At 38.7% G+C, this 22,153-nt stretch overlaps 1 protein-coding gene across 9 annotated transcripts; it reads left to right on the forward strand.

Annotated features, from left to right (window-relative positions):
- Positions 1–253: 253 nt before the first annotated feature.
- Positions 254–21,380, forward strand: pecam1b (platelet and endothelial cell adhesion molecule 1b). Of its 9 annotated transcripts, XM_071504345.1 has the most exons (14): positions 254–455; positions 565–597; positions 4,649–4,945; positions 5,322–5,603; positions 5,685–5,954; positions 6,640–6,909; positions 9,895–10,173; positions 10,563–10,841; positions 11,549–11,653; positions 15,777–15,830; positions 16,368–16,457; positions 16,999–17,055; positions 18,135–18,157; positions 21,131–21,380. In XM_071504345.1, exons 1-14 carry the CDS (start codon positions 413–415, stop codon positions 21,230–21,232), a joined length of 2,184 nt encoding a protein of 727 aa, XP_071360446.1. In that variant the 5' UTR covers positions 254–412; the 3' UTR covers positions 21,233–21,380. The 9 variants fall into 9 exon arrangements, 7 of the variants coding, with proteins under 7 accessions (XP_071360446.1, XP_071360447.1, XP_071360449.1 ...); XM_071504346.1 differs by lacking the exon at positions 16,999–17,055; XR_011694385.1 differs by lacking the exons at positions 16,999–17,055; positions 21,131–21,380 and adding an exon at positions 11,767–11,797 and having other exon boundaries at positions 255–455.
- The last annotated feature ends 773 nt before the right edge of the window (positions 21,381–22,153 follow it).

A 22,153-nucleotide genomic window follows, 5' to 3' on the forward strand; every position in this document is an offset into this window, starting at 1 on the left:
CTTGTTCTTTTCTCTACCTGCTTGGCGCTACCAGCCAAGATCAGAGGTCAAAAGCCTGACTACTGCACCCCGAGCAGTACAGTATTATTGTGACTACCATTTTACACAAAAACGCACACACACACGCATACACAGAGACGAGATGAGAACATTCCACAACGGCAAAGAGCCAGGCGGCATGAACATCCTGAGGAAACAACACTCACTTCCTGGCAAATTAAGCCAAGCTGACGGCTGCACGGGTTGATAACCACTGCCTCTGGCTGACCACTGAGTGGCTGAGGTAGAGCACCACCTAAGTGTCTGTTCCAGCCCAACAGATCCAGATTGCTGCTTCACCCAGCCTGGTCACAAGTCAGTTCAACTCAAGGACAGTCAGCAGCATCGGGAGCCTAAGTGTTCCTCGGACAGGATGGGCCTCCTATTACTGCTTACCTCTACGCTCCTGTTAAGCTGTAAGACTCCTGACCTTTGACCTTCCTCTATAGGAACTCCGTGGATCTCTTACTTTTGGGAGATAAGTAGATTTGTGTCTAATCTGGTGCTTTCTTCTCTTGTTCCAAGACTACCATCCAGGAATAGTGGTGGACGCACAATGTAAGTAGAATGTGCTCTGCAGTATATATTCATCTCTACAATTAATCTAGATAAACCTAGACACAATTAATGAAATATCTTAACCAGGAGTGTCATTGGTTGCAGGAGTGGTTATGGAGCAACATTGCTTTACTTTTCATATGAGCAGTTCTTGGGCTTTGAGCTTTTTAAATCAACTGTCGGCCAATAGAAGACAAGAGAGATATATGATCAGTAAATGGAAACAGTCCTGTTATCAGAGCTTTCTCACCGTTGGTGTCTGGTACGCTGGAAAAGTTGTTGCAGGAAGTGTCACAGGCCTCCCTGTTGGTGATGGAAGGCATGAGTCAGATCAGCTGTAATGAAGACAAAGATTTTGCTCGAGTTGGGGCCAATTTATCAGGTCCAGGCTGGCGGTAGAAACCATATTTCAAGTGGCTGTATGGATGTGTTTGTTGTGTTTTTTTTTCCCACATTGGCTTTCTCATATTTGTGGTTGCTTCTCAGATGACTGATTTGTTTTATAATCTCAGATTATTACATTTTGATGTTTTTGTAGAATTAAATGATCCAGTATTTCATAAGAAAAAGGGCTGGAAGGCTTAAAAAAAATCAGAGAGAAAGTTAATTCAATGAATTGCAGTTGTATTAACACTGGGACATACTGTGAATCTGACCTTTCCAGCCACATCATAAAGTACTGAGGTAAAGAAGCAGTAAGGACACTTTTGATATCAGTAACACTTTTTTGACGTTACATTTTAAGGCCAAGAATTCAACAGAACAACAAAAAGTTGAGGAAATCAGTTTAATTAATTAGGGTTTTTTTTTATCATTTGAAAAAAGCCAAGTCAAAGAAAAGAATGACCTGATTTTGTGGCTGTTTTTATTTCTTTTTCTTACTAATCTCGTTGATCATCTTTGCAGACCCCACAGGTGTCCTATCCCTCACTCTGCCCAAAAACTGAAAAAGCCTTGTTCGTTAGTAATTTCATGTTACTATATTTTTTTCCTACAGAAGAAATGTTTGTTTTTTTTTTTGGTTCTGCCACTGCTTTTTTTTTTTATCTTTCTACTTTTAAATCTCCACTGTATCTCTCATATTTCTGGTCTTGGTAATGTTATAGTTGCATAGATGTGCGCTACGCAGTGGTGGAGGAGGCACTCAGACACTTTACTAAAGTAAAAGTACAATATTACAAGTGCTTTACTCTACATTTAAAATCTTAACTCAAGTGAAAGTACATTGTTACTGCTGATGCATCCATGCACATTTTAGTCTTATAGTTGCTCGACTTTAAATACAGTTAGCTGTGTAAAATTGTTCCAGTCTAGGATCACATATTACATCTAAAGGATTATGAGGATACTTAATGTGTTATGGAGAAAAAAGTTTTTTGATTGTTTCTCTAGTCTTTGTTATTTCATGAAATATTGGATTGTTTTACTTCTTTGGGGCTGTAACAGTGATTTAAATGAAACCATCTGAGTATAGTAGTACAGAGGGGAAAATCCTCTTTGGTGGATACAAACTGATTTTTGAAACAAGCCCAAAAGTTTGAGAATGACATGTTTAATCTTAAATAGTGCATTGCATTTCATAAACTTATGTAAAACCAATATTTGAAAAGAATTTACTGGTGTCAGATAAATGCAGAGGAATAAAAGCACATTATCGCCCTCTGGTATGTAATGGAGTAGAATTATAAAGTGGTATAAAATGTAAATACTCAAGTTAAGTTAAAGTAAATCAAAACTGTATTTAACTCAGCATGTCCCCACCATTACCCACACATTGTATCAAGAGCCTGTAGCAAATCTCTACCCTGCACGCCTGATTCCTCTCACCACCAGCACTGTCAGGTCCTGCTGAAGGATGCTGTGTGTGGGCCAGATTCAGCAGGCCCTGAAATCCTGAATGGTCCCCTGTGTGGCCTATTTGTCTAACAAAGCTTTCCCTGCCTTGTTTTTTTCTTGTTCTGCAGGTTTGTTTACCTCCTCAGACCCCACCCAACTCTGAGTCACAACAGCAGCCTGTTGTCTCTCGTACTCCACCATATGGGTGATCTGGTGGGGAGGCTTGATGTACATGTGCAGATGCTTTTGTTTTCTAGTTACACTGTAGAAAACTATACTATTGGCACTTCTAAAACTAAAGTGTGCTTTACTCTCTGGATGCACATGAGACTGAGGACATTTTGCTGAAGTGCAAAGTGTATCCTAAAAGACAAATGTTGCTCCTTCAGTCTTGGACTGTTGCTTCTAAATTCATCTCCTGTAAATCCTTCTTTAGACTCACCCCTAGTGCTTGTGAGCCTCATTTTGGGATCAGTTGAGGTGATTATCAAAGCACTGTATGCATTTCAGAGACAATGAGGCTGAGAATTAAAAAGCATCCTGAAAGAAAACCATGATTAATAACCATGATTAGACTGAAAATGTGAAGCCAGGGGAAGAAAATTAGCAACTCATGAGGATCCAGAAATAAAAGAAATTAAAGAACAATATAAGCATTGTTTCTTGTATGAGTCTCATATCCAGAGAGGATATTGACAACAGTATGATGACATTGCATTGTAACACATTAGCTTCCTGAATGCCAAGTTTATATTCAATTTTATGGAAACTTCTATAGAATTCCATTGGTATTCGTTTCAAATATGCCTCAGAAATTCTGCAGAAGTTCAGTCCTTTGAATACCGTATCATATAACATATAGGCTACTATAGTGTATAGGACAGATGGTTCAAATGAAGGAGTTCACAGGGGATCAAGATGAACATAGTAATAGAGTCCATAGAGATGTCAAGAAAAGGACTCCCACATCTGCAGTGCAAGAGCCAGCAAATACAAAATAAAAACAGTAGAAAAACTTTCTAAAATAGAAAATAAGTAGAAAATCATCCCGATGCTAGAACATACATATATATGTGTTGCAGAGCTTTGGTGCTCCTTTGTATTGATTCTCCAAGTGTCTGAACTCTACTGGAGGATGAACACTTCCAAAAGAGATATTCCCTCATTTGGTGTTTTGATGATGGTGGTGGAGAGCGCTGTCTAACATGTGGGCTCTCATTCTCAGTTATCTCATTAGTCATTTCGCTTTCAAAATGGTTTAATGCAAACAAGCAGTGTTGCTCTCCTGATTTAATGTAGGAAATATGACAAGGCGAGCTGGACAATGTTAACAGGGCTAGGGAGACAAGGACGAGTGGAGACCAGGATTAAAGATGTGCTTGAGTGTGGGGACATGGTGGAGGAGATAAAATGAATATTTAGGTTTCTGAAAGCAACCAGACTAATTACAAGATTGTCATGGATGATTAAAAGTAGAGGGAGGTAGTTATGAAACTTACTGGATTGCCTACTTCCATAAACCCCAAAGAAGAAGTGCATTTCCCACTACATTTCCTGAGTTTTTAGACCCTTTTGCCAACTTTTTCACCTTTTTTTTTTTTTTAAAAAAAAGCACCTAGCGACAAATCTAGTGACTTTTTTGACAAACCTTATCTGCTTTCTGTAGCTTAGACAGTGGCAAGTGCTGCCCGACAAGCATAAGGTCGGGTTTTCTCTCTCCAGACACATTCCTCTATGCTGACCGCACAGCATCTGACGTGAATGAGCTTCTAACTTTCTGTCTGGAATCACAGGACAGTCTTTGTCTTTAACTCATGAGTTTGGTGATTTTGTCAGATGAGGTCCCAGTTATAAAATCAGGAATTTAGCAGCAGCACAGCAGCAGCTTGGAAATGACTTAGAAGTGACTGCTGGTAACATGTCGTCTTAACGGGCCACGTTTCAGTGTCTTTTTTATACTTCCATTGTCTGACAATGAAAACAGAAAAAACATGTAAATGAGAGCAGCTTAACTGGGAGTTCAGCTGTATTAAAATACTACATATGTGAGCACAGAGAGGAGAAAAGAAGCAGATAACGGACTGCAACTGGCTGACACTCGGCAGAATGCAAAGGTTTTGATCTAGTCTTGTTTTGCCACAAGTTAGATTCATAGATTAGCTTGTACATTAAGCTTAATCCTCTTTTTTTTTTTTTTTTTTTAAACCCTCCCTAGTATTCACGATAAGAGACATCACCCTGTCCATTGAGCCCAGTACTGATGTGCCTCGGGGCACCAACGTGACTGTGAGATGCAAGGCCATTGTCAGCAGCTCAGGGCAGGAGGTGCTGAATCATAAGTACATTATATACAAGGGCAGCCAAGAGATCTACACCAAGAACTCCAGCACCTCTGAGGATCTGCTATACCTTCTGCCTGAGGCCAGAATCTCAAACACTGGCAAATATAAGTGCTCTCTCGACATTGAGGGCAAACATGCGACCACTGAATTTAAAGAACTCAGAGTAACAGGTTGGTTTGTTTTTATGGATATAGTATTATCTGATGTGATTTGAGAATTTCAGGTGTATTTGGATAAGTTTGGATCAAGTTAATAGGCTACAATTGCAAGTAATTTTAATTTCAAGACATAATAGAACTGTATTTTAAATGTGTTAAAAAATGGGATGGGACCTGTTAGAAGAACAACAGAGATTTTTGCAGTTACTAATGCTAATAATGCAGTTATGATTCTAAATCCCACATTTGCATGATCAAGAAATTATTTTAAATTTTACATGATGGGAATAATGTTGGGTGCAACAGCAAGCAGAAGAATGTATTTAACATGATGTTCCAGCTCTTTCAGAATAAATCTGAGCACATTTCTCAAATGTTGGGTTTCCAGGCCTGTCAAAACCAGTTCTCCACCTTAACAAGGGTGTGGTCAATGAAGAGGAGGAGGTAATGGCCAGGTGTACAGCACCTGGTGAGACAGGCTCCATTTACTTCTTCTTCTACAAGGACTCCCAAGTAATCCTGGAGGGAGAGGCCAGCTCCAACCAGTTTGAAGCTAAGTTTCGCTTCAGCACAGTTGGCATCCACAAAATTCAGTGTGCCTATTCTGTCCTCCTAATGCCAAACTCCTTCAAGTCCGAAGGCAGCAACACTGTCACTGTTTCAGTCAAAGGCAAGTAGTGTTTTCAAATTCCAACTTTTTGATCATTTGGACCTGTCTCAGGGTTTTCCTTTTCTCATTTTGTCTCCTTAGAGCTTTTCACCCCACCAGTTTTGGAGATATTACCCCAGTCCAAGATCTACGAAGGAGACCATCTCAGCTTCTTGTGCACCACCAGAAACCTTCTGGACAGCTCTGAAAAAGTCCACCTCTATCTGAGCCATGGGTCCAAGCTTCTCAACAGTGGAGGCACCAAAGTCAACCACAGCATGGTCGCACTGGCAAAGGACTCCGGAGAATTTGAGTGCAGACAAGAGATAAGACAAGTAGTCAAAGAAACAAAAAAGACAATTTCAGTGACTGGTGAGTGAACAGAGGACAGATGGCATGCGTGTTCACAATGCACATACAAACCTCTGTTCTATTATTTATGTGGTATTCATTTAAAAAATATTGACAATTGTAGGCATGAACTATTTTCTTATGTGGAGATTACACCTATGGAGAAAAATTTTACACAAAGCTAACTAACTTGTTTTTAGCATTGGCTTACTAGCTAAAATGCTTTAGCTACTAGCCAGAAGAGTTTGTACAGTAATATACGGCAGTATACACTACAATATATAGATGATTAACATTACATGCACCAGCTTGTCTTGTTTTAGCGTGCTAGCTAGCTTAGACGGTTGGTGCCGAGTGTTTAGATGGGAGTGTTTTCAGTTAAGATAACATAGTGGCCACATAGTACTCTTGATTGCCCCCCCCACACACACACACACACACACACACACAAACACATACACACACACGCATGCATACACAAAACTTGGCTCAGACCAATTACTGCCCTTGACATGGATATATGTCTGTCTAATTGTCATACGATGTAAGCTCTGAAAAAATAATATAAGAAAGTGGAGAGTAAAATAAATGCATTTTCATTTATTTATTTTTTAAAAAAGTGCTTTTTTTTAATTTTATACTCCATTTGAGTTATTTAACAGTATTAGTTATTTAATTTTTATTTATTCTTATGATCTATCCACAGAGCTATTTTCAGCACCCACTCTCACTATGTCTCCCGCTGAAGTCTTTCAAAGGGAATATATGACACTGACCTGCAAAAGTGAGCGCTATGCTTCTGAAAGGCTTACTGGAGCGGAGCTGATGTACACTCTTGAGCCACCTGACAGCCTGATCCCCAGGAGCCCTGGAGTATTTTCTGGCAAGGCTCTTCCGTATGATTTCAACTATACCTGTGTAGCTCGGGCCAAGGGCATTGTGAAGCACAGTGAAACCCTGACTGTACGCCCTAAAGGTAGGCTTATTTGATGCTACTTTCAGATGCAATTTTAATACACAGATTAAGAATGGACTTAATATTTACCTCATTACATAAATTTTACAATTTTACATGTTGGCCTCATGTCTGAATGCTTTCGTGTCATTTTAAAGTCGCAATGGCATTCTAGGTCAGACCTAGCATATTTCTGTTAAACTTCCAAAACGGCAAAAATCTGGATTGGATGCTAAAAGATTAACATAAAGCCTACAACATTTTGAAAAAATATGCTGTGTACTCACAACTAAATGCAACAAAAGTAAGGATGGTAACATTGTTGGCCACCTGGCAATTATGCCATATAAGTGACCTAAATCAAACACAACACTATGTTGCATGACAAAAAGGTGCATGCTCGGTCTGGCTAAATCCTAAAATACTCACCCTCAAGCTGTGATTTCTTTTTTAACTTCAAATCATCTACCTTCAGTGAGGTGTGCACCACTAATCTGTTATCATTATTATTATTATTATACACAGAGAAGCTGAGTGAACTGTTATATTTTATTATTTATTATTAATATTCACAAACAGCGAGTCTGAGTTTACTGACTATATATTGTATTGAGAATTAACAAGAAAAGAAGTTGAACTTACGGCAGATTTTAGAAACTCCTTGAAGTGCAATGCTTTCAGAATGATGGTCAGACAGGTGAGAACAAGACCAAACTTAATGTTGTAACTCACTGTACAGGGGAGAACATCAATAAGGCAACGCAGGTTTTGTGCATGTGCTACGCTATCTTCTGTTTGCCGTAATCTGCATGTTTGTCATCTTCAGCCACTGTGGAGTTTTTAGTGTGTATACAGCTCTGTGTTGTCTGCCTTAGTGAAGCTTTATTCTCTTGTTAAGTGGGTAAGAAGTGACAGCTAATTTGATTAATGTAGCTTAAACGCATAGTATGTAACTTCTGCTGCTAGGGGTCTCTCAATCAAAAAAGTAACAAAAGACTGCATTGGCTAATGTCATGAAATAGTGTGGATCATGGGAGTTGTTGTCTTCATCATTATTGCCATAAGCTTCTCCCAGTTCGGATTTCTTCAGTATCAGTCATTCCGGAGTTTTTTACATGGAGCTGAATTATCTACAGAGGTCTCCTCCTCTCCAAAATAAAGAGACCTGGTGATTATAACTGTTAAAAGCACTGAAAGCAGTTTCACATTTAAAGTCAGTGTTTCACTGATGCTGTATGGTGGACACAGCACATCAGGGAAGAATTGGGGGCTAAAACTGCCAATTAACTGCTAATTCATGAACCAGATGAGTGGTTTTAACCGGCAGCCAAATTATCCGCAGAGGTGTCTTCCCCTCCATATCAAGAGGACCAGGTGATTAAAACTGTTAGAAACACTGAATCAGATAGTGTTACCCTAAAAATCAATGATTTGCTGATGCTTCTTGGTGGACACAACGTCTTAGAATGGTTGGAAAAAGAGACTCCTTACTTTTGTTTCTTTGATAACTTATGAACAAGATGTTCAGAAAGTTTTTACAGGCAAACTAGTCCCGGCCAAGAGTCTGTACTGCATGTCATTCTCCTACAGAGTCTGTACTGCATGTCATTCTCCTTCTCTCTTTCACTCTTTACTGGTTTTTACCAGCAGCCAATCAGCAGAAGTGTTCTCCTCTCCATAACAGACCAGAGGGTTAGGGTGAGCTGCCATTTGCCTGGGTGTTTTCTTTGATAACTTTGATATCTTTGATCCAGACGTTCGATGAGTAAAATCCTTCATCAAGTTAAAATATATGGTTGAAAATGACAAAGGTGTGACTTAAAATGTGACGTTTTGTTTGTTTTTTTGTTTTTTTAATCGTAATTGAAAAACATTCAAGGGAACTACGATGCTGATGAATAGGGGATATGACAGGTGGCCAAATGAAACAGAGCCTTACCATGATTAAAGTCAGTATTTCTTTGGTTTGGGAATTGCTAGAAACATTTGGGATAATCTAAGTACATAAGTCAATATATATATATATATATATATATATATATATATATATATCGTTTACAGACATTTGAATGTGGAAAAGTTACATATTATAACTTTAGGGGTCCCATATTGTATAAAGTGAGATTTCTGTGTCTTTTTTTATTATAAAACAGGTGCTATGTTAATGTTATGAAATCCAATGAACCTGTATTCAGAAACTGTGCCTTAAAATGAGCCATAACATCTTCTGTAGCTTTGTGATGTCACAACATCTCTCAGCTCTCAGCCATGCCCCAAGCCCAAGCCCAGCCCACCTGGACCCACCACCCAACCTTGCAGAATTTGGTTTCTCTGACCTGAAATCTGCTATAGTTTTATTCAATCACTCAGAAATGGGGCTCAGAGCCTCTCTTCTGATTGCCTTACCAACCTGTTGTTACCAGAGCTCCAAAGAAAAGCATGAAAAAGGAAATGTAAAACTCCATTGAGATGGTTTTTGGTTCTTAAAACCACAAATGTATCTTCTTATGGATATCAAAACACCAGAAAAGTGTGAAATATTGTGCCTTTAATATAGCTTAACGTTGCTGGCCATGGACACCCATTGTGGTATCCATACTTTTTATTTATTGTTGGTAATTTTTCTGGTTAATAAGACTGAAGGAAAATGTTTGTATAATTTTAAATGATTATCAGTTATATGCACTCCCTGTGAGAAGGAATGTTGGTTTGGCCATAAAGACTATTCATGCATTGATATTTTAATACACAGTGTCATTTCTATACTCTCACTATTCAATAGTTACATGACATTATTATCACCATATAACCTTTTTCAAACCTCCCCTCTTTTAAAAAATTCAAAGCAGTAAACAGAAAATGGAAACTGAAAGTGTATAGTATGGCTGAAAAATGAGCATTTAGCCAGGTTACATACTCCATGTCTAAACAAGGCTTCTGTTTTTGATTGATAGGATTTGTCCACAGAGACTCAGTGTGTTTTGTTCTTCTGTTTCTTATTTTTAGTTTCTGTGTCGAATCCAAAGATCTCAGTATATGGCAGAGCTATCCTAGGACAATCCATCAAGATCCGCTGTCATTCGGACACTGGTAGCTTGCCAATCAACTACACCTTGTGGAAAGACTATCAACTGGAGAACACAACCACGGTCAAGCTGCCCACTCAGGAAGCTGTCTTCACAGTCACCATTAGGAAGCCTGAAGAGTTAAACAAGTACATGTGTGAGGCTAAGAATAAGCAAAAGGATGGCAAGCTCAGTCAAAGACTCAACGCAACTGTTATAGGTAAATATTCAAGACAATGTTTATCCGTTTTACATGAGTAGTATATTTTTAACTTGCCTCATTAACACCGTTCATTAAATCCACATCATTCAATAGGTTACCACATCTACGTAAGTATAAGCAATTACAGACAGTTGGAAAAGAACATTCCTGATCTTAATACACCTTAATACATTCCTGACCTTAATACACAACATTATTTTGTTGTATAGTTTAATTAATCCAAAACACTTTTCCAAAATGTTGAACTATTCCTTTAAAGAAATCATAAATGTAGTGACAGTGTCTGATTGGGCTGTTATATTTTAATGACACAATAAAAACCTCAGTTTATAATTGAGACAGTGTGGACTAATCTCATCTCTTTCCTCCATAATTTCTGTTCTCAGTGCCTCTGTCCGAACCGACTTTGACCATCCTCCCACCCATATCAGACATCTCTGAGGGACAGGTTCTCCACCTGATATGTGGTACTAAAGGCACGCCACCAGTCACCTTCAAGTTTTACCGTGTTGGCAACAATCAGCCGCTGTTCACCGACACCTCGCAACAAAATTACACAAGCTACAATGTCACCAATTTGTCTAAAGAGCACAGTGGCACATACTACTGTGAAGCTGTCAACCCCGCCAACAATGTCGTCCACACTGAGAGGGTCACCATCGAGGGTGAGACTGATGAGTATTTATGCTCAGTAGGAATCCCACCTACTCCAGATCTGCTGTTCTGTGATTGACCATGACCTCATGCATGCATGCATGCAAAAAAAAAAACCTTTCCCCAGATGTTAGCTACAGTTAGCCAACAACAAGCACAGACTGTGCGGCAGACTGATCTCAAAATCTTTCACCTTTGTCTTTGTGTCTCTTCACAAGGCTCAGTCCTACAGCCCTGGGACAGACCTGATTTTTCAAGCTGAAATATTTTCAGCCCATATGGACATATCTTTGCCTCAGTCTGTCTGCCTAGTGCAAGTCTGTGTCTATTCGTATCCTCTTGGATCTTCTGTTAAGTTTTTATGCACTGGTGCCACTTCTGGATTTTACTTTCAGTCTAAACAAAAAGTTGGCACTGCAGCGTTAAGAGTTCTAACACATCAGCAACAGACAACAGGTTATGGTGTCAGCTCCTCAGAATAGGGAGTACAATAAGATTTACAAAAAAGGAAACAGAAATGTTGCTTGTATGTTATTATGACCTGTGTGAAGGTTTTTTTTCCTCTATATTTTCAACAGTTCCTTTTCTTTTAAGGACTGCTTCTCTGCCTCTCTGTCTTGGTCATGTCCCATTTTATTCTTTCCTTCTTTCCAATTTTGTTTCTGTTGTGTCACTGACTTTCCCTCTCTTCTTTGTCTCTGTGTTTCTGCCTCTACAGTACGCCTGCCGCTGTGGAAGAAAGCGATGATCGGGGGGGTTTGTCTGCTCGTGGTGTTGGTGCTGGTGGTGGTGGTGTGCGTGCTGTACTTCAAATCTAAGAGAGGTAGAGAGACCTATAGTCCTCCAGCATCTCAGGCCTCTTATGTCTAACTATGTATGAAAACCTCCTTCTCCCTACATCCTCCTGCTCCTCTCACCTCTCCTCTCTAATCGTAGGTAAAAGAGAAGCAGCCGCTGAATTGTCAGTGTGAGTTGGCTCGATTATTTGCTTCCTCTGAATGTGACAGAAATATTGTAGAAGTTAGTGACAGCGTAGATCTACTTTTACTAGCTGGTTTCGACGGCTGAAGATCTATGGTAGTGTTATGTTTATGTTATTTTTGGCTTTTAGAGAACCATCCTGGTTGTTTTGCATGTTTGTACTGTAAAAAGCACATAGATTTCATAATACTGCAGCCGTTTTTAGATTAAATTCCCGCCTTTCAGGCAATAAGTTGAATATTGATATGAACTGGCAACCTCACAGTAATGACAAGACTCCTTGATGTTACTGCTCCCAGCCGAGAAATAGTCACCTGCGTAATCCATAAAATGTACATTTTAGACTTCAGTCTGTATAGTTTAAACTAATGGGACATAACATGTCACAACAGGTTGTGGTTTTTGTTACCTTAGAACAGAACCAGAATAGCTGTTACACCCTGTTTCGAGTCTATGCTAAGCTAAGCTAACCGTCTCCTGACACCTAGCTTCATATTAGCAAGAGTTGACATTGATCTTTTCATTCAGCTTGAAAGCAATTAAGCTTATTTTCCAAAATATTAAACTATTCCTTTAAATTAGACAGAGTACTTTATTTATTTCTGTACTAATTGTTATATGCTGTACAATTATGTGTAGGATTATAGTTTGATGTAATAGTAGAGTTACTGTAACTGTCCTTTACATATATGTACACACAAAGATAGAGGTCTGTTATGTTATACAAAAACGTTTTTGGGCAGAATAAAGGTGAAAAAAGAAAAGGAGAAGGAAAAAATCAAAACAAAACAAAAACCGTTACAAGTCCCAAACTTTAAAGGTACCCTGTGGACTTTTTGAAAATTAGTGGCACTATAGAGCAATGTTTTGAAAAGTGGGTCCCCCTTTTTGTTTGTATATTGTGCACATGAGGTACATTCCCACCAACTTTTTCATGCTGTTTCATTAATCTACCAGTGGCACTACTGCACCAAGAAAAGTAGCAATTGGTTGCATTTTGGCATTTAGTTGCTTTTTCCTTGACTTCACTGCTGTCCCAGCTGACCTTGTTTTCACCATTTCTCAGAAAGCCTTCGCTGGCTCCTTTAACAGTGACATGACAGAGAGGTTTTTAAAACGGCCACAGGTAGCTTGGTTTTACTTTCTCCAGTGTACCAATGTCCTCGTCATTATCTTAACAGCCATTGATCATTTCCCTTCCCTCAACAGTCTTTGCATGTTTCTTGTTGTAGCCACAGTTTATGTTCTCATTCTCACCATCTAGATTCTAATATGCATGAAGAGCTCATGTGGTGGTGACCTGGCTCTCTTTGTTACTGTCCATGATGCTGTAGATATCCTGTTCTAGTTTATATGCATGCACAATGTGTATATGTGTGAACAAACTGTCTTTGTCTGTCTCTGACCTCTCTGCATGTACATTGTGTTTATGTCTATGTATTGCAGAGAAAGGAATAGTAGTATGTTGTTAGAATACACTTGCTGTAGGAAGTAAACTCTCCAAGGTACAAGTTGTTAAATCAAAGTACATGGCATTGATTGTCAATTATTGCAAACTGCTTAGAGCGCCCATTATCATCTTCTTCCAGGCGCAGCGTCACTCTATGATGGCATGGAGGGGAGAGTGACCAATGGGACACGACATAGCATGGCGTCGCTTACCGCTGACATCAGCAAAAGGAGCAGCTACAGTACCCCAGCCACAGTGTAGAGATGCCCTGCAGTAGGAGGGACTTGAATTCAATTTAAAATAAATAAATAAATAAATAAATAAACAACCTGTCAAAGAACAACAAAAATGGAAAGAAACAAAAAGAAACTGTTATCCTGTTTGTGATACCTAGTGTTGTGGGATTTGGGTATTGTTTTCACTGAAGAGTTTTCTCAGTGCTAAGGAGGGACATTTTCATGACCAGATATAAACCAGGACCCGCTGCTCCCTCTCCCCTCCTCCTGCAATCTAGATGGCCTTTGATTTGACAATTAATATTATTGTCTTTGTTGCCTATGTCTGTGTGATTGCATGTCGTTTTCTGTTGCAACTGCCCTATTTATCAAATGTGCATGTATAAAGAGGCTTGGTGACAGATTAATTTGTATACATTTTATCACTATTGCAGGAAATGTGTGTATATATTTTTGGTTGATCCCTTGGCTGACTGGAAGAGACACTTGTAGAATAAAGAAATTGGTTTTATTTAGAAGTGTGTCACTACCATTCATTTTGCTCCAGCTTTTGTATCTAATTCTAAATTCATATGCATATAAACTTTTGTAATGCAAGAACATGCTACATCCAAGAACATGTTTGATATTATCATGCATTAATGTTCTATTATGTATTTATATTTGAATGGGGCAACTGTCCTTACCACAGGTCCAAGACAAGATTTCCCACATAATATGAAGTTGATTCATTTCCTTAGAAGGGAATGCACAACAGAGACTTCCTTGAAAAGTTGAAACAATGGAGGCTGCAAGAAACTTCCTCTGTTGGCACAAAGCAGGTTGAGGGGGTCAGTGTTGATAGAACTGGTTGTGTTTGCAGAGGGTGGAGCTTATTTTGTTTCAGGGCAAACAAGTTTGAATGCATGCAGCAGGTGGAGGAAATTAATCACATGAGCTTTAGCTGAGCTGTGTGTGAGATTACATTACCAACTGGGAAGCTGTTTTTGCCAGAATTTACTGTGTAGCCGTTGCTGAATTAACAACCTATTGTGTACAAGGAAGTGGAAGATTTCTGTGTACCAGATGAAGACTTGAAATGTGCTCCTTGTTGTTACTGGTTTTGTTTTAAGAGTAACCCATGTCCCTCAAAAGCATCTCTCATATTTCCTTTGCGTTTACAACAGATATAATCTTGATATTTTGACTTTTGGTCACAAAAAATAGTTTAACATTTTGGGAAAAAAAGCTTACTCACTTTCTTGCTGAGAGTGAGATGTGAAGATTGATACCACTCTGGAGTCTGTCTGTTTAGTAGCCTTTGAAATTGTCAGATTAGTTTTGCTCAGCATAAAGACCAAGAGGGAGAAAAATGTTAGACGGGCTCTGTCCAAAAGTGCCAACTCTGTCATTTTTTCATTTCAATTTCTGCATATATTAAACAACCAAGTTGTAACGTGGTAATTAATTTAGAGGTGCTGGTTGGTGGATTTTCCTTTTTTTTTTTTTTTTTTTTAACCTCTGGACACCTAGGCTAGTTTTTTCCCTGTTTCCAGTCTGGTCTGTATGCAAGGCTAAGGTAACCGGTGGCTAGCTGTAGCTTCGTATTTAGCAGACATGTGAGACTGGTATCGTTCTTCTCATCTAACCCTCAGCAAGAAAGTGAATAAGTATTTTTGTCAAAAAGTGAAACTATAACTTAAAGAATTACTCACACTCCAAATTGTTGGGATGTTGGGTGATATTAATACCGGGGGCTCTGTAATTGTCATTATTTTACTGCTAATTACCTACTTAAGGAGCTAGTAGTAAACTTTGCTATTGCTACATAGTCAATATTAGCATTAACAGCTGTTTACTCACCAGTCTTACCAAGAGCTTCAGCCTTCAGCCATGATTGCATTTAAAGGAGACAAGGTTATAATAAACCCTCTGAGCAGAGCTCTTTCCTTAGGGCAGCTTGGACTCTACGGTGGCTCAGTATCATGATGAGACAATGGAAAAGTGATAGTAAGATAGGAAGTAGAAGCAAAACAAGAGTTAATATTGGTTTTGCTTTCCGCTGCTGGAGACAGCTGTTGGCGAGTAGAGGAATGAAGTTTGATGGTGAACTCGCAACATTTCTTCTAGTCTGGTAAGTAAACAGCTGTTAATGTTAATGCTAGCTGTGTAACAATAGCAAAATTTACAAATAGCTCCTTTAATGTGCAAATGTCTTTACTTCAATCATTGTAGAACTTTTAGAACTTGATTAATGCCTTGGTTTCATGACCTGATATATGTCTTTCTGTGTCTCACAGTGAGGGGGGTCCGAACTGCAGTTAGCGTGTGGAGTGAGCGACCACCTGAAGCCGGTGAGCAATGCTTGTAATACAGTTTACTGTTGCTGCTTTCACTGAAAATGTTTTGCAGTCTCATGTAGGTGTATTTAACATGGGTAGATCTATTGGGATATGAGCATCATAGAGAGTTTTAATGTTCACCTTTAATGTTAACACTCACCCCAACATGGGAAACATGTCTGATCTTTCCCATGCATCAGTTCATAGATTGGTACCTGCTAGATGATTTTGTTTTAGTGCATCAGCCACTATGTTGAAAATTTGTCAAAAATACAATTGGGTCCATTTTCATGAAAATATGAAAATGCACAAATATGTGTGAACTTATCCCACAAAGTTATAGTGACTTGAATATTTGTTGCAAGCAACAGGAATTAAGGATACATCCTGTAGTAATTCATATAGTAAGTTAAATCATCATCATGACAATCATCATCATCATCATTATCATGACAATCACAACATGGTCACATGGTTTAAAGTTCCAGAAAAGGCAAGGAAGTGGATTTTTGTCTGACTGAATTTTGATTATGTTCTTTGATTATGTAGCCAATGATGAGGAGAGCAGTGTGGTGTCCAGCGAGCCTGATGTGGAGTACACCGAGGTGGTGCATCCCCAGCCAGCGGATGCTGCCAGAGGTGAACAGTTTACACACAGACACATAAACAAAATGGTTCTCCTCTATTTTATCTGCCTATTTTGTTTCTCACCTTCTAAACTACATTTCTTGATCATTTTTTGTCCCTCTATTTTTTTAAATCCATTCTGTATATTTTCCCCCTTTATGTCAAACCACCACATCATAACCATTTCTCTCTGCTTTGCCCACATTCCTATATAGTTGATAAGACAATCCAGACCTTCCTGGGAGGGGCCTAATTACCCATAATTAATACATCTCCAGGTTGTTGTAACTGTAGGGATAACTGCTGGGATTTCCAAATCCACTGCAGATCTTATAAACAGGAAGGGTTGAACTAACTGCCAGGCTGGTACTGGGCCCCTCTTCTTTATCGTCCTGTGCTCAAGGTCCCAGCAGACCAGAGATGGTAGTTACAGAGTGTGACACAAACCAGCTATTTTTAGGTTTCTCCTCATGACAGATCAAACAGACAGTATCTAGTAAAATTTGTCTTTTGATGTTCAAGCAGGCTAATGTGTTGCTTTTTACGTTAACAGTCCCACTGAGAAAAGGCACAGACACAGTGTACAGCGAGCTCAAAAACCCTCCACATGGTGAGTTTAACAACATTAAAGCTGCACTGATGAATAATTTTATATTAATCAACAATAGATTACAAAAGAGGCTGATTCTAATGATAAACCTGGAGTGAATTAACACTAACTTTGTGCTTCCCTTCAGCTCTCAAACATCTTAGCATCTTTCAGTTGATTGTTTCGGTTTTCTGGCCCACTGTTCTGGTTCAGTCTCAATGCTCTCATCAACCTTGTTTCAAGCCACATCAGCCAGCTGTTTTCAGGGAAAATGATCTGATAAACCCACTATACAACACCTGTCCTCACGGGGTTTAGCAGCAGACATTTTCCTTGAAAGTCGGTGGAGACCAAAACAAACTTAAAAGGAGAGGGGAAAATTGTGTGTGTATATATATATATATATATATATATATATATATATATATATATATATACATAGGCGGTCAAAAACATGACTCTGAATGCATGTCAGTGTTGCTCTGTGTCTTTTGCATCAGTAGGGATCTGTTTACTCACATTTTAACCTTATCAACACCATAACATTGTTTTGTTTTCAGCTCATTGCAGTGGCAAAATGTTAATATGTAATACTTTTCCTGCAACATGATGGTAATAGAAACACCTCTAGATCTTACCGTATAATACCATATAATATAATTTCCAAGATGAGTTAGAGATATAATGTGTATTACCAATGGAAAGACAGTTTACCCAGGCCAGCTACAGAACAGTGACCAAATCCTGTTGCTGCAGCCAAGAACTTCCTGTTATTAGAACAGCAGCCAGATGCTGGATGGGTCTAACAAGCAGTACATCGGAGTCCTAAAGTTTCCTGTTAAACACTGACAAAAGAATCCTGGGTTTAAGAGTGAGAGGGAACATTGATATAGATGACAGGGACGGGACTTATTGGCTGAAGCCATGAATCCTATGGCTGAAACAAACTCCTCTACGGAGGAGGAACAAGTGAGTCAGCAAGGTCAGCCATGTTGTCATAACTGTTAAATGACTAATGAATGACGCTGAGGTCAGCCGCTGAGTCAACATCATACACACCCAACCAACTCACATGTAATTTGTGATACTTTTTCCTTTAGGTGTTGCTGGTCATCATGACTATGTGAGTAATTAACTGCACAATCACACTCATATTCTTCTCGTTCTTTACTGTTATAATCATTATACTTTTGTGTCTATTTTGCTTGGCTATGACTTGAAACCATTTACACTACATATATCCTTCATACACTGTGTATATACTGTATATGCATAGTATATATGCATAACTTTATGCAGTTGTCTGCATTTTCAAATGAACAGCTTAAGTTGGCATATTTAATTTGATATCGCTAGAAGGATTACAAAAAAATAAACATTTGTGATTTTCATCCTCTCATACACAGCAATGCGAACAAAACATTTCTTGACAAATTGTACCAAATTTTTTGTAGATGATACTCTGACTTTTATCATTAATAACCTTTTGGATAATTAAGTTTCAAAAACAATTCCAAGGACATCCACTGTATTTCATATCTGAACCATTGTATATATTGTAGTACAAACTCAATTCAAATTTCAAAATGCTCTATGCTGTATGTATATGTATAAGACTAGAGTTATTATGAGTTATATAATGTATTAATGTATATTGAGGCCCATTCATCCCAATCTCTTACTGCACCTGTTTACAGTTCACACTCTATTCAAATTCTAAATGCTCAGGAAACCTATAAACTGAGTATAAGTTTAGTATTATGACATGTATAGGTTAGGAGTTATATAGTGTATTAGAGTATATGGAGGGATATATTTTATGAAAAATATATGATCAGTTTGAATTTGATGCCAGCAACATGTTTTTAAAAAGTTGGGACTGGGACATGTTTACCACTGCGTTTCATCTAATTTTTTAACAACACTCTGTCAACGTTTGGGAACTGAGGAGATCAGTTTGCTGGACTTCTGAAAGCGAAATGTTGTCCCATTCTTGCCTGATATAAGATTTCAACTGCTCAACATTTCGGGGTCTCCTTAGTCGTATTTTTTGTATCATGATGCTCCAAATGTTTTCAGTGGGTGACAGGTCTGGACTGCAGGCAGGCCAGTTTAGCATCTGGATTCTTCTACTACAGAGCCATGTTGTTGTAAAATGTGCAGGATGTGGTTTGGCATTGTCTTGCTAAAATATGTAAGGCTTTCCCTGAAAAAGACATTGTTTGGATGGCAGCATATGTTGCTCCAAAACTTGTGTATATCATTCAGCATTAACGGTGCCTTCCTGGATGTGCAAGCTACCCAAGCCACGGGTACTAATGCTCCTCCACACCGTCACGGATGCTGGCTTTTGAACTGTGACAGCTGGGTGGCCCCTCTCCTCTTTAGCCAGGAGGACGCGGAGTCCATGATTTCCAAAAATAATTTGAAATTTTGATTTGTCAAACAACAGGACAGTTTTCCACTTCTCCTCAGACCATCTTAAATGAGCTTCGGCCCAGAGAAGTCGGCAACATTTCTGGATCATGTTTAGATATGGTTTTTTTCTTTGCATGGTAGAGTTTCAACCTGCACTTGTGGATGCAGCAATGAACTGCGTTCAAAGACAATAGTTTTCAGAAGTGTTCCCGAGCCCATGCAGTGATGTCCACTGTAGAATCATGTCTGTTTTTTATGCAGAAGATCAAGGCCATCCAATATTGGTTTTCGGCCTTGTCCCTTTGCCTACAGAGATTTCTCTGGATTCTCTGAATCTTTTATTGATATTATGAACTGTAGATGCTGAAATTCCCAAATTCTTTGCAATTTTACAATGAGGAACATTATTCTTCAATTGTTGCACTATGTACCCACACAGTCTTTCACAGAGTGGTGAACCTCTCCCCATCTTCACTGCACAGAGACTCTGCCTCTCTGGGAGCCTCTTTTTTATACCCAATCATCCACTGACCTGTTGCCAATTAACCTAATTAGTTTTGAAATATTCAACAAGGTGGGTTTTTTTTTTTTTTACCATTACACAACTTTTCCAGTCTTTTGTTGCCCCTGTCACAACTTTTTTTAAGTGTGTTGCTGGCATCAAATTAAACAATGAAACAACAATGAAAAAACTCAGTTTCAACATTTGATATGTTGTCTTTGTTCTATTTTCAATTAAATATGGGTTTACACGATTTGCAAATCATCACATTCTTTTTTTATTTACACTTTACAGGGTTGTAGTACATAATATAAGAAGCCTTTAAATCAAATTCAATTTTCTGTCAATTTAGCTGCAAATATCTTCCTAATTAACATGAACATTATTTAAATAACAATCAAAATTCTGTAATTTGTTTTATAATGTATGTCATTTGTATTGAATTGAATTGCTAAAACTATTCTTATGTCCCTCCACTGGCTGCCTCCTGGTCACACTTCTCCTCTGTGTTCCAATAATACAGAGCAAGAGGGAAACTGCTGTCAAAGTTTCCGCACAAGAACAAAGACATTTGGGCCAGGGCTTCCTTCCCTATCGCCCAGTCAGATCAGCGCTGTGGCCCAGTCAAATTACCTCCAAGCCCATCTCAACCAGCATACTGTCCCCCAGCAAGCCTTAATCACCACCTCTCCTAACTGCACTGTTTGTCCCTACATGGTGTTCCAGGCTGCTAAAGAGAGGATTTTGAAAGAAAAAAAAATAAGCTAAGGATGTGACATCATGAGCTAAACATGGCTGATTCTTTCACCAGCCTTGATGACAGATTATGGAGGGTGGTCTGATAGTAGCCTTATTATGGTTTGTCTGCTCCTCAAGAAACGGATATTCAGACAATTTGCAGTTTGTGTTATAGGAAAACAGAGCATTCTCCAGGAGTATGTCATCAGGTATTGCACCAGTAGAAATGGGGATTATAACTTTGTAGTAGTTAGGGAGATAGATGAGAACACAATTTAAAATCAGATTTCAACTCATGCAGGGGCAATTGTGTTGCATACATATTACCAAAAGCCACAAACAAGTGCTCTTATTACATTTTTAACCTTATTTTGTCTGTTTAAATATCATCTTATCAGCTGTCACAGAGTTTAATGGCTCTGCTTTCTGTGTCAGCAGGGTTCAGTAGAGTACGCTGAGCTCAATGGTGAACGACCTGAGATCAGCCACCATCTTTCAGAGGTCAACAACTATCAGGACCTGCCGGTGCCAGTGGATTAGTGATGAGCTCCGACCAATCGTGCTGCATCTTTCATCCACGTTTTGTCATCTCTACCTTACTCTCTTACTATATCTGTTTAATCAGCGAAATAACTGACTGCTAAGTTTGCTGTAAATATTTTTATCCTAATAAAGGCATCTCACATATCCTTCTTGTTTTGTTTGGTGGTGTGCTTTTCTAATTTCAACAGATAAGTCATCAAATACAAATGATATGATGGTGGGTCCTTTAATAAGCAGGAATAATTCAGCTGTTACCGACATCACCAACACCAGTTTTGAATGTCAGCTCCTCACCGTAGCACAACTGCTTCTGTCTCAATTCAAGCTCTAGTGACTTTATTTCCCATATTGCAAACACACTGAAACTGTTGCACACATTCTCACAGAGAACACACACGCCATAAAATATATAAATATAAATTATACCACTGCCTGTGACATGTGCAGGTGCAGTGAGTACGTGTGCTAGTTTTTGCAGGTTTCGCCACCAGGCCCATTGTGGTCATTCTGTTGCACCACACTGCACAGTTAGAATTACACTGCACCACAGGGATGACTCTATTTCCTGAAGATATATATGACAGCACTATGACACATTACATGCAGTACATATTAAAGCACAGTAAAAGCAATAACAATAATGACAATGTACAGTGGATAATATACATAGTATAGTAGTTATACAGAAAGAAAGGTCGCTCAAATGTTATGTATCAGTATGTAAATATGAAATATTAAGTCAACATTTATGTAACGTAACATATATGTGGTAAGAATGTCCAAATATCATAATCATATATGATAATGTGCAGAGGAGATAGGTCTCACATAGAGGAGGAGGGAAAATGGTGAAAAGAGTGAGTGACAGCACTTCATGCCAAAATGATGACAAATGCGTTGAATATCACAAACTAATCA

The sequence above is a fragment of the Trachinotus anak genome, unplaced genomic scaffold, assembly GCF_046630095.1.
Source record: "Trachinotus anak isolate AG129_WGS33_773 ecotype Australia unplaced genomic scaffold, CSIRO_AGI_Tana_v1 ptg000019l, whole genome shotgun sequence".
Classification (NCBI taxonomy): Eukaryota; Metazoa; Chordata; class Actinopteri; order Carangiformes; family Carangidae; genus Trachinotus; species Trachinotus anak.